Raw genomic sequence first — 11,465 nt, forward strand, 5'->3', positions numbered from 1 at the left:
TGGCCCTGAGCCAGGCCTGAGTCACGGCGCTCGCTCCCTCCTCCTCCCGCCTCTTCATTCACCTCCGCACTGCAGCTAAGGGAGGCCCGCCCTGGTGCTGGCTGCTGCTTGTGGCCCTGGGCAGGCGTGAGAAGAGGGGCTAGGGGTTGCCTGTCCTGCCCCTACCCTGCCGGCGCCTCCCTCCCCTTCCACTGAGTCAGGCCTTAGGTTAATTATAACTCTGACCTAAGTGCCCCGTGACGCCCGGCCCCCGCGGTCCTGCCCAACGGAGACCCAGCAACCAGGTAGGGGAGAGGCCTAGAGAGAGGACTTCCAATGCCCGGGGGGGGGGGGGGGGGGGGGGGGGGGGGGGGGCGTCCTGGGGGAGGAGCCTCAGACCCCGCCCCAGCAGGTGTAAGTTCCTATTGGTCTGATAGGCCCTCAGGTTTGCCGAATGATTGAAGGGGGAGGGCGGGGAAGCCAGCCGGAGGAGATAAAGGGCCAAAGCAGGTGCCCATGGAGACAAACAAAGCCAGTCCTGCCCTAAGTCTGTGCTGCTTCCTTTCCTCTCTCGAGTGCCTTCTGTCCCTCAGGTCCATGTCTTAGCTATGCTCCCCGCGGACGTGCCCCTATCCCACCTGGGCCCCTCAGTGCTGCTGCTGCTGCAGCTGCTGATGCCTCCCGCATCTGCCTTCTTCCCCAACATCTGGAGCCTCCTGGCTGCCCCCGGCTCCATCACCCACCAGGACCTGACGGAGGAGGCGGCGCTCAACGTCACGCTGCAGCTCTTCCTAGAGCAGCCGCCCCCAGGTCGCCCCCCCCTTCGCCTTGAGGACTTCCTGGTGAGCGTCCCTGGGTCCAGTCACATCCCGGCCGGATTCCCCCATTCTGGGGACCTCTGCTACTTGAGGGTCCTGCTTGCCAAGAGAAGGAACCCCCACACACATTCCCTCCTGTCCTCCAGACAGCAACAGTGCCAGGAGTCCTAGTCTTAACAATCAGGAGTCCCCTCCATACAGACGTCCAGGACTGCCCCTCCCTTGTAGGGCCCAGCACCCTCAGTTCCTTTCACATCCGGCCTTGAGCACTAGAGCCGGTGAGCAAGGGCAATGGTTCCAACCAAGGGGCTTCCCTGGAACCCCTGCCCCTCCCACTCTCCCAGGGCCGCACCCTCCTTGCCGACGACCTTTTTGCCGCCTACTTTGGACCTGGGTCTCCTTCCCGACGGTTCCGAGCAGCCTTAGGAGAGGTGTCTCGTGCCAATGCCGCCCAAGACTTCCTGCCAACTTCCAAGAATGACCCTGACCTGCACTTTGATGCCGAGCGGCTGGGCCAGGGCCGCACACGCCTGGTGGAGGCTCTACGCGAGACTGTGGCGGCAGCCAGAGCCCTTGACTACACCCTGGCTCGCCAGCGCCTGGGGGCTGCGCTTCACGCCCTGCAGGTGAGAACAGAGTCAGGGGTCGTGGTCAGAGGGGTCTTCGCTTTCAGTCTTCTGGACTCCCGAAGGGTGTTTTCTTAGTCATGCCTCCCCCTACTCTAGAAGGGGCTGGGGCCCTGCTTGCCAAGGCCCTGGGGCTATTCCCTAGTCCCCACCAGTCCAAACTGGCAGCTTTCTGTGGGAACAGCCAGGACGCCTTTGTGGCTGGAGCGAAGTGAGTGAGAGGAGGGTGCTGAGGTCCAGAGGTGGGCCGTGCAGGCCACTGAAAGGCCTTGGGTTGGGCTCTGAGTGAGATGGAAAGAAACAGTGGGAGGCTCCCACTTCAACAGAGCTGTATTCCTTGCAAGGGAGAGAGCACTGGAGAGGATGTGGGGTGTCTGGAGGAGCAGCCGGGCGGGAGGAGGCGTTCAGGCTGGGGAAATGGAAGGAGGGGCAGTTAGGGCTGGAGACTGCAAGAGCAGTCAGCTAGTGCTTCTTCCCCGTCTTTCTCCTGGGACCAGGATTTCTACAGTCACAGCAACTGGGTGGAACTTGGGAGGCAGCAGCCACACCCTCACCTCCTCTGGCCGAGGCAGGAGCTCCGGAGCCTGGCACAAGGTACGGCCATGCCCCTGCTGGTAAGCGGGAAGCCCACAGTGCTACCTCCTCTCAGCCCATCCAGCCACTGGGTCACATCCTGAGGTCAACTAGGAGGTGACATGGCTTCAAATCTGAGACAACCTGTGAGGTCCCTCAGTTCAATCAAAGGTCAGTCAATTAGCTGGCTTCCCCAAGAGCACACAGGGGAGGACGGAGCCAGAACCAGCTCTGCAGACCGCAAGGAGTTCTCTCTCATGAGGTTTCCTCCCTGCACTAGATCGCAGGGGACTCTCCTCTCAGTCCCCACTTCCAACTGAACTATGACCCGGAAGCTGCCTCCTGTTGATTACAAGTACACTTCCTGTCCACAGCTCACAGAGGGTACACTCCCCGTAGGATTGGTCCCCATGATTTTCTAGCACACTCTCAGTCTCAAATATCAAGTCTCATGGCCAGCCGTGAACTCCAGGGTTTAGTTCAGAAATCCTAGAAAGGTACCCATGAAGGGTACCTGTGGGCTTTCACCTTGTTCCAAGTGGGAGGAAAAGCTGAATAAGTTTGTGTGGACTGGGATAAATGTCAGGGGTAGCAGAATCATGGGTCCTCTCTTCCCAGTGGGCGATCCTACCTGCTTCGACTGTGAGGAGTTGAGCTGCCCTGGGAACTTGCTGAACTTCACACTCCTCACCTCTGGCTACTTTGGAACTCATCCCCCCAAACCTCCAGGTACCAGATGGGAAGACCCCCAGGAGTAAGTGGAGAAGTCCCTTCCTCTCCCCTGACCCTCTCTCTAAGGACCTCAGTCCTATAGGCCCTTGGCCTAAAATCCGGTGGTATCATTTCTCAGAAGGAAAGGATGCTGGGAAGGGGTGGCTGGCTGGCTGAAGGCCCACTGAGGTGGCCATGGTTGTTGGAGTGCAGGGAGGACAGCTTCTTACAGAGCTGATAAGACTTCAATGCCCAAGGGAGCTTCTGGGGACCTACTTGAGGGATCAGGGGATCTACCACGTGCTGTTACAACCAACCATTCCAGATTTACTTCAGATTTGCCTTCTGCAAAATGCCCTAATTTTCTGCTGATCCTTTCCTGAGGAGTGAGAGGGTCAGGCCAAGTCAGAAAGGGCTTCATTTTATTAGAAGGCAGTGGGTTTTTTACCTTCACCCTTCAGATCCGTTTCCCTAACCCAGGGAAATGTAGCCATGGGGGCCACTTTGACCAGAGCAGCTCCCAGCCGCCACGGGGAGGCATCAACAAGGATAGCACATCCCCAGGCTTTTCCCCCCACCACATGCTGCACCTCCAGGCTGCAAAACTGGCCCTTCTGGCCTCCATCCAGGCCTTCAACCTCCTACGAAGCCGCCTGGGAGACAGCGGTTTCTCCAGGTGAGTGGCCTCCTGGAGCTGGGCTCCTTAATAGGTAGGTTGCTCTGGAGCTGAGAAACCAGGGGCTGGGGACAAGTGCAGCCATGCACCATATCTCTGGCCTGCTTCTCAGGCTGCTGGACATCACCCCAGCCTCCAGCCTGAGCTTCGTCCTGGATACCACAGGCAGTATGGGCGAAGAGATCAATGCTGCCAAGATCCAGGCCCGTCATATTGTGGAGCAGCGACGGGGCACCCCCATGGAGCCCACCCACTATGTCCTGGTGCCGTTCCATGATCCAGGTAACTGTGGTCTGGCCAGGAGAGTGGAAGCAAGTCCGGGGCAAGAGGTAATGTCACTGGTAGGGAAGCAGGCTTCATGGCTTCACTTCCATAATAGAATGGAGGCACTTCCTACGATCCTTTTCCTTTATTGGTACCTCTATGCATATAGGGAACTATCAGCCACTTCTTCTACTGTTTCCAATATGACAGCACTTGCCATAGGAATTTAATCATAATGGGTGCTTAGGCAGGCAGCCTCTGAGTTGTTAGGCATCCATCCTAATAAGTCATTTTCAATTCTCTCCATTTCCTTTGGAGAGAGGTTGGGATGAAGATGGGGAAGTTGGTGTGTCTAGGCCTCTGTGAAATATCTGAGACAGCTACTTATATCATATTCCTTCCCCCACTGACTTAGAAGTCAGATTATCTGACCTGGGTTGACCAATCTGTGTGTCCTTAGCCTGTTTGTTTAACCTCTCTTTCCTCAACTTCATCATCCATAAAATGGGTCAGTATTTATCCTGACTATCTCCCAGGGTTGAAATGATCATCAAATAAAATTTGGACTGAAACTTCCCTAAGGAGTGGGTTTGAGTCTGATCCACCTATATAAATCTCATGGTGACTGACATTCAACAGGAGCTTATCACATATTTGATAAGGGTATGAATAAATGAATAATTAAGAATTTAGCACTTATTATGTGTCAAAACACTGTTCTGAAATTTACAAAATCAACTCAATCATCTCAATGGGCTTCTCTGAGGTAAGCACTATTATTTCTCTGGCTTTTCTGTGAGGAAACTGAGGACCCAGGTTTGTTTGTTTTTTTTTTGTAGTTGACAAGTATAGTTGATTTACAGTGTTTCAGATATACAGCAAAGTGATTCAGTTGTATATATCATTTTTAGGTTCCTTCCCATTATAAGTTATTATAAGATACTGAATCTAGTTCCCTGTACTATACAATAGGTCCTTGTTGGTTATCTATTTTATATATAGTTGTGTATATCTGTTAATCCCAAACTCCTAATTTATCCCTCCCTTTCCCTTTGGTAGTCATAAATATGTCTTTTATGTCCTTGAATCTATTTCTGTTTTGTAAATAACTTCATTTGTATCATTTTTTTAGGTTCCACATACAAGTGGAATATCATAATGACATTTGACTTACTTCACTTAGTATGATAATCTCTAGGTCCATCCATGTTGGTGAAGCAACAGTTGTTTTTATACTTAAACATATACCCAAAAAAGGCTCACTCAAGACCACAGGAAGTACCACCATTTTGTGAGGAAATGAGGTCCACTTTCCCACCAGAGGTAGCTAAGCCCTGCCTTGTCCTATCCTGTCAGTATAAATATAAAGAATATTGTTATCTCAATACATGTCCACCCGAGGAACACTGCAGGGTCTCTTGACTGGGGAGATGGCCCTTTTCAGGAAAGAGAGGAGCCTTCTCCTCAGTCTCTCAATCTCATTCCCCAGGGTTTGGCCCTGTCTTTACAACAAGTGACCCTGACCACTTCTGGCAACAGCTCAATGAGATGCATGCCTTGGGAGGTGGAGATGAGCCAGAGATGTGCCTCTCAGCCCTGGAGGTCTGCTCTCCCCACCCTTTCCTTCCCCCTACCCCCTCTCCAGGCCCCACTATCAAGGGATCTAGAGCTTCCCTGGGACCCCACCCTCCATTCCATCTTCAGAACCTAGTCTCACTCGTTTCATTCCAGATTTCAGGGCCATACTGCCTTCTATTCTGCCCTCCCTTGCTCTACCCATTCCCCTACTGCCACCATTTTTAAAACATTTATTTATTTTTCATTGAAGGCTGCCATTTTTTACCACCAGTTTTTTTTCTTCCTGCCAGCTGGCTCTGCTGCACACACCTCCACTCTCAGACATTTTTGTCTTCACTGATGCCTCCCCTAAGGACGCCTTTCTCACCAACCGGGTGGAATCTCTGACGCAGGAACGGCGTTGCAGAGTGAGCATAACTGGTGGGAGACTCAATGTTAGGTACCCAGGGATGTGGGAAACCCCAGGACAACTCTCATTACAAGGATGACACTCACACTAGGGTGGTTAAACCAGCCTTGGCTTGGAGGGAAGAGAAGTGGATAATGAGTGTAACATTTCCAAATCCCTTTAACAATACTAGAGTGGGAGGCCCTACTCTTAATGCTGTAGCAGCCAGAGGACAGACAGAATTTATCACCAATGGTCAGCTCTGTAGAGAGCTTGAGCACAGGAGATCCTTGATTACAATGGTGCATAGCAAGTAGAAACCTCAAGTACTGGCCTCTCTTCCGGACACAGGTCACGTTCCTGGTAACTGAGGACCCATCTAGGGCTCAGGGCCGGGCCCGGCGTGAGGTCTTGTCCCCTCTGCGTTTTGAGCCATACGAGGCAGTGGCCCTGGCCTCAGGAGGAGAAGTGATTTTCACCGAAGACCAGTACATTCAGGATGTGGCGGCCATTGTTGGGGACAGTATAGCTGACCTGGTGAGTACGTGTGGAGGCTTAGCTAAGAACTGAGGGGATGGGCGACACTGCATTTCTCTTTCTCGTAAGGAATGGTTCCCTTTGCTGAGTTGCCATTCCAGGCAGAAGGGTGGGAAGTTTCTCTCCCTCTGAGATCCACGGCTTCCCCCTTCTATCCTGCTCCTTCCATATTAGTACTACCTGTCCCCCCACCTCCACCCCCAATCCTGACCTCCAGTATTTTGTCCTCACGGCTCCTCTGGGAAGTCCTGCCATCTCTTATGGGGGGCGGGGCGGGGCAGGAAGCGGTTACTTCATCCTTAATCCCTTGCCTCCAGCTTTGTTATTGACCATAGCTCCACCTCTGTTCCTTCCTCTCTCACTGGGATCCCTTCTCCATGTGTTCCTTCATTTCTTTCTGTCTCTACCTTTCTCTCTCCTGCCTTTGTTCCCACGTCATCCCATGTCTTATCTTCTCCCCCATTTTTCGGTCCTAACCCCTCAAGGTGACCCTTCCCCTGGAGTCCCGTGTAGTGGTAGCTGAGAGGCCACTTGTGTTCAGAGTGGATGGACTACTCCGGAAGGTCACGGTCCAGATCCACGGGGAGGTCAGCAGTTTCTGGATCAGAAACCCTGCAGGTACTTCCCTGTGTGTGTCTCAAGGCAGTGGGAAGAACAGAGACTGAAGAAGGAGGGGTAATGTACGAAGCAAAAGGAATTCTCCTGTGCCAATCTCTCACCCCCCACACCCACCCAGGGGTCTCCCAGGGCCAGGAGGAAGGTGAGGGGCCTCTAGGTCACACTCGCCGCTTTGGGAGGTTCTGGATGATGAGCATGAATGACCCTCCACAGTCAGGAACCTGGGAGATCCAAGTCACAGCCAAGGGTACCCCCCGGGTGAGAGTGCAAGGTAAGGAGGATGATATTCCTGGGAAAGGGACGGGGAGACCAGAGAGCAGTTATCAGTCACCTTCATCGCCGGAAGGTCTCTGACTGCCTTCGCCCTTCCTCAGCCCAGACCTCCCTGGACTTTCTCTTTCACTTTGGGATCCCCATGGAGGATGGACCCCACCCTGGCCTCTACCCCCTGACTCAACCAGTTGCAGGTACATCTAGCCCCACCCCTAACTTATGTGTATATATGTAACTTTTTATTGAGTTACAACATTTATAAGGTGCACTAAACTCAAGTGTACAGGCTGGGTGGATTTTATATATTAATAACCATCACTCAGTTTAAGCTATGGAACATTTCCAGCATCCCAGAACTTGCTGCTGGCCCTGCCCATCAGTACCCCCTAGAGGTAACCCCTTTTCCCCATCCACATGGCCCAGAGCTAACCACTATTCAAAGCCGTTCCTGTTTTTCTCCCTGTCTCCAAGTCTCACGCAGATCTCTGTTCTCCCCTCCCCTCCCCTGTCCAGGTCTCCAGACCCAGCTGCTGGTAGAAGTGACAGGGCTGGGCTCCAGAGGAAACCCTGGAGGCCCTCTGCCGCACTTCTCCCACGTGGTCCTCCGAGGGGTCCCGCAGGGTGCCGAGCTGGGCCAGGTGCCTCTGGAGCCCAGGGGACCCCCAGAGCGAGGTCTCTTCGCTGCCTCACTACCGCCCACCCTTCTGTCTACCTTGGGACCCTTCTCTCTGGAGCTGGTTGGCCAGGACGGAGCGGGGAGGGGCCTGCACCGGGCGGCCCCCCAGCCCTGTGCTGTAGTTCCAGTCCTGCTGGAGGTGAGAGGCCGAGGAAGGTGCGGCTGGGGCTGGAGGGAATGGGTCCTGACCCTCCCCTGACCAGCCCTCCTCCGCAGCTCAGCGGTCCCCCGGGTTTCCTGGCGCCAGGCACCACAGCCCCGCTCAGCCTCCGCATTGCCAGCTTTTCGGGCCCTCAGGATCTCTATCTTAGGACATCTGCCAAACCCAGTTTCCCCCTCACCTCCAACCTCTCCAGGTGAAGCCCCTGAAACCTCCTGCTCCCTTCTGGTCCCATCTTTCTGTGCCCGGGTATAGGATCCGGTACCTGCTCCTCTGGCCCTTTGGGATGGGAGCTCAGATTCCTCGCTTCCCTCCCCACCTCCCCTTGGCTCCCAGCTATTCAAGCCTGTGGGTGAAGCCAGATGTTGGCATCCACTCCCCAGGGTTCACTTGGAACAGAATGAGTCCGCCTGGGGGCGTCTGTGGCTGGAGGTACCAGACACAGCCGCCTCCAACTCCATGGTGATGGTGACAGTGACTGCAAAGGATGGAGAAGCCAGCACGATGCCCCCAACCCATGCCTTCCTCCGGCTCCTGGTGCGGGCCCCCGCCCCGCAGGTGAGTGCCCCCACTTTCAATTGCAGGATAGGCAGGGGAAGGGGAAGGTGGTGCAGGATTAATCTGGGGGCAACCACCCTGACAGTCTCTAATTCTCCTCAGGACCAGCTCCCTGCTCCCGCCTACTCGACTGACTCAGTCCTCAACACCTCCAGCCCTGCCTTCCATCTTTCCACCTCCATGACTCAGGGCGGGGCTTGGGGAGGGCTGCTGGGCAAACCCTGGTGGACCTCATTTGCGGGGATGTTGCTTTTGCTCAGCCTGGGCCCCTGGTGATACAGCAGCCCCTGGATGGAAGGGTCTCCAGCGCTGTGCACCATCTTGTCCACTGGTGAGAAGATAGGAGGGGCCTCTACCTCTCCAGGTGGGATAGAGGTTTTCCTTCTCATCCACTTGCCTTTCTTTCCAAGACTGGGAAAGAGAGTGTTGGATTTCCCACAATGCACTTTCCCTAACCCTTGTGGGGGGGGGGGGAAACAACAGACTCATTTTTGGAGAAAGTTGCTTTTTCTTTCTCTGCAGCATCTTTGTTCCACTAATTTATGCTCTCTCCCAAGCTCAGGTGGAGGGGAAGATATGTGGGGCAGTGTCTAAGACTGGAAGTGGGGAGGAGGGTTCCCTACCTCCTACCCAAAGTGTTATTGACATTCTGGAGGTGCTCCTATTTTATTTTTGAAATTCTGGAGAGGCTTCTATTTTATTTTTGTATTTAAAATTGAAGGACAATGCCAATAAACATGTCTTCTCCCCAGAGAGATTTCAGAGAAAGATCACTTATGTACATCGTATCGGAAAGAGTGGGGGGCTTTCCAGGTGGGTGCTAGTGGTAAAGAACCAATGCAGGAGATGTAAGAAGTGCAGGTTCGATCCTGGGTCAGGAAGATTCCCTGGAGGAGGGCATGGCAACCCACTCAGGTATTCTTGCCTGGAGAATCCCCATGGATAGAGGAGCCTGGTGGGCTCGCAAAGGGTTGGACATGACTGAAGCAACTGAGCATGCATGCATAGGGAAGAGTGAGAGCATGAAATGCCAAAAAACATAAAATGGAAGTTTTCAGGAGCAGAGAAGAAACTTTACACCAGTATATTTGGATTTCAGCTGACCTGCCACCCAGAGCCATTTAGTTGCTGAGTCAGAATAAGGAGGCTGGGGATTCTCTCAGTCTCGCCGGCATGACTGAGGGGACCAAAGGAGCCTTTAGACACGGGTAGGGCCTCTCCGTCCATGGGGGCAGCCTGGCTGAGCCATCACCCCTGTTGGCTGAATGCCTCCTTTCTGCTGCCTTGACATCTCCTGGAGAAGAGGAGAGAGACAGTCTGGACGTCTGTGTTCCTCACTCCCACGGCCAGCCGGCCAGGGCTCCTGCCGCCCCCCCCCCCCCCCCCGACTCACCTGTTGCCACCACATGTCCTGTTTCCTTGGCCTTCCCTTCCAGTCCTGGGTGGTGCAGGAACTAGCTTTGTTTGGGGAATGTGGGAAGAACTGGGGGGAAATGCGATGTTTTGTTAGACCAGTGCTGACTCAAGTCCCTTCTTCATCCCCATTTCCCAAAAGTCTAAACTAAAAACAATAAACTCACCTTCCCCTGAAGCAGATTCTGCAAGCAGATGTTCACTCTCTGAATCTGGGCTAACTGGGGGCCACCAGGCTCTGAGTGTAAATCCGTTAGAAAATTCTAAAGGAGGAATTGGAGGCAGACAACATGGTGAAAACTTGAGCTCAATCTGCCACTCTTCTCCTGTAACCACAGGCCATTCCTCTCCTCCATCCAGACCCCTCATCCCAGTTCCCTGCCAGGCAGGTGGGCAATTTCAGTACTCTATGCTTCATCTCTGTAATAGTCCAGTTCTTCAGCCCCTCAAATGGCATAGTCCCCACTTTCTCTATTCTTTATGGATCCTCCCTGCCCATCACAGCTCATTGGAACAATCCAGGCCACTCCCCCAGCTCCATGGAGTGATCCAAATTGTGTCCCTCTGAATAGAATGCTGACCAGCCTCCTCTAGGCCCAACTATGAACACCAACCTAACACTTGGTGGCATCCTGTCATTACAATGCTGCTTCCCATTCTTGATCCCTGTCCATTAACTCTTGCCTTTCCAGGATGGTGTCAGGCTGTGTTTACCCATCCCTGCGACCCCTGCCCCCCCACCCCTTGGGTCAGCCCCATACCTCACCAAGGGCCCCCACGTGCAGCTGCTGTTGCTGAGCCTCCCTCAGACGGCCCTCATACCAGGCCTGGCTATGCTCCAGCAGCTCCAGCCCCTGCCAAAGGGCGTCCTGCTCTCGCTCCAGTGCCTGCATCCTCTGCAGCTGAAAAGGCAAGGAGCAAAGGCTGACTCACTCTACAGCAGGGCGATAGGCCATGCTTGGCTTCACTGTGTGGTTGGGTTCACTGTCTGGTCACTGACCATGAGCCCAGACTGGCCACTGAGGACCTGCAGGGCGAGCGAAAGCAGGGGGCTGGAGCTGTGAGTCCTCAAAGTTGACAGGGACTGTAGGAGACTGATCTAGGGAAGTGGGCTTCCCCAGGATTTCTTGTGGGACTGATACTCACCCAGAGGAAGAAGCTCCGGGCCCCTGGGTCTTGGCGACTTGTCTCCAGTGGCAGCAACAGAACTGTGTAGGGGGCTTGCACCAGGGGCCACCCACCAGGACCCCGGCTCCCCATGGCTCTGAGGTGGGAAGGGTGGAGCCACGCCCACTGGTGCAGGGCTGGGCCCTCCCTTTCCCCCAGCCTTGTTCTGGTCCTGCCTAGTCTTTCGGCCTCTCAGAGCCCTTCCAGCTGGGTCTGTCTGAGGCCGGGGTATTCCTACTTTGAGGGAAAAGAACATCTTGGACTTCTGTCTTCCCTCTCATCTGTTTTTGTAGGGCCAGTTGCAGTGGCTGGTTCTCAGAAAGTCCCCCAGGTAGAGCCCAAGGCCTCCCTCCACCAGTGATACTGTATTTACAGTGAGGCAAGGCAGGTTCCTCTATAGACTGCTGCTTCCTGTTTCATCTCTTTCCTACTTGCTTCGCTTTTTTTTGG

The 11,465-nt window shown here is 54.2% G+C and overlaps 2 protein-coding genes across 5 annotated transcripts; one reads left to right on the forward strand and one right to left on the reverse strand.

The window, feature by feature from the left end:
* Window positions 1–79: 79 nt before the first annotated feature.
* Window positions 80–9,084, forward strand: VWA7 (von Willebrand factor A domain containing 7). 4 transcript variants are annotated; one of them, XM_061147055.1, is made up of 17 exons: window positions 80–284; window positions 556–821; window positions 1,142–1,423; window positions 1,921–2,017; window positions 2,615–2,725; window positions 3,188–3,383; window positions 3,496–3,665; window positions 5,137–5,249; window positions 5,516–5,632; window positions 5,965–6,150; window positions 6,636–6,768; window positions 6,887–7,039; window positions 7,143–7,235; window positions 7,555–7,856; window positions 7,934–8,073; window positions 8,261–8,435; window positions 8,538–9,084. In XM_061147055.1, exons 2-17 carry the CDS (start codon window positions 588–590, stop codon window positions 8,709–8,711), a joined length of 2,676 nt encoding a protein of 891 aa, XP_061003038.1. In that variant the 5' UTR covers window positions 80–284; window positions 556–587; the 3' UTR covers window positions 8,712–9,084. The 4 variants fall into 4 exon arrangements, with proteins under 4 accessions (XP_061003038.1, XP_061003037.1, XP_061003039.1 ...); XM_061147054.1 differs by having other exon boundaries at window positions 573–821; XM_061147056.1 differs by lacking the exon at window positions 80–284 and having other exon boundaries at window positions 408–821; window positions 3,272–3,383.
* On the reverse strand, window positions 9,049–11,358 carry SAPCD1 (suppressor APC domain containing 1). Its single transcript, XM_061147058.1, has 5 exons — window positions 10,995–11,358; window positions 10,610–10,750; window positions 10,016–10,111; window positions 9,829–9,918; window positions 9,049–9,729 (listed from the first exon to the last, which is right to left on the reverse strand). The coding sequence occupies exons 1-5, from the start codon at window positions 11,106–11,108 to the stop codon at window positions 9,634–9,636; spliced, it is 537 nt and encodes a 178-aa protein (XP_061003041.1). The 5' UTR covers window positions 11,109–11,358; the 3' UTR covers window positions 9,049–9,633.
* Between the last annotated feature and the right edge of the window lie 107 nt (window positions 11,359–11,465).

This window comes from Dama dama, chromosome 7 (genome assembly GCF_033118175.1).
Source record: "Dama dama isolate Ldn47 chromosome 7, ASM3311817v1, whole genome shotgun sequence".
Taxonomy (NCBI): Eukaryota; Metazoa; Chordata; class Mammalia; order Artiodactyla; family Cervidae; genus Dama; species Dama dama.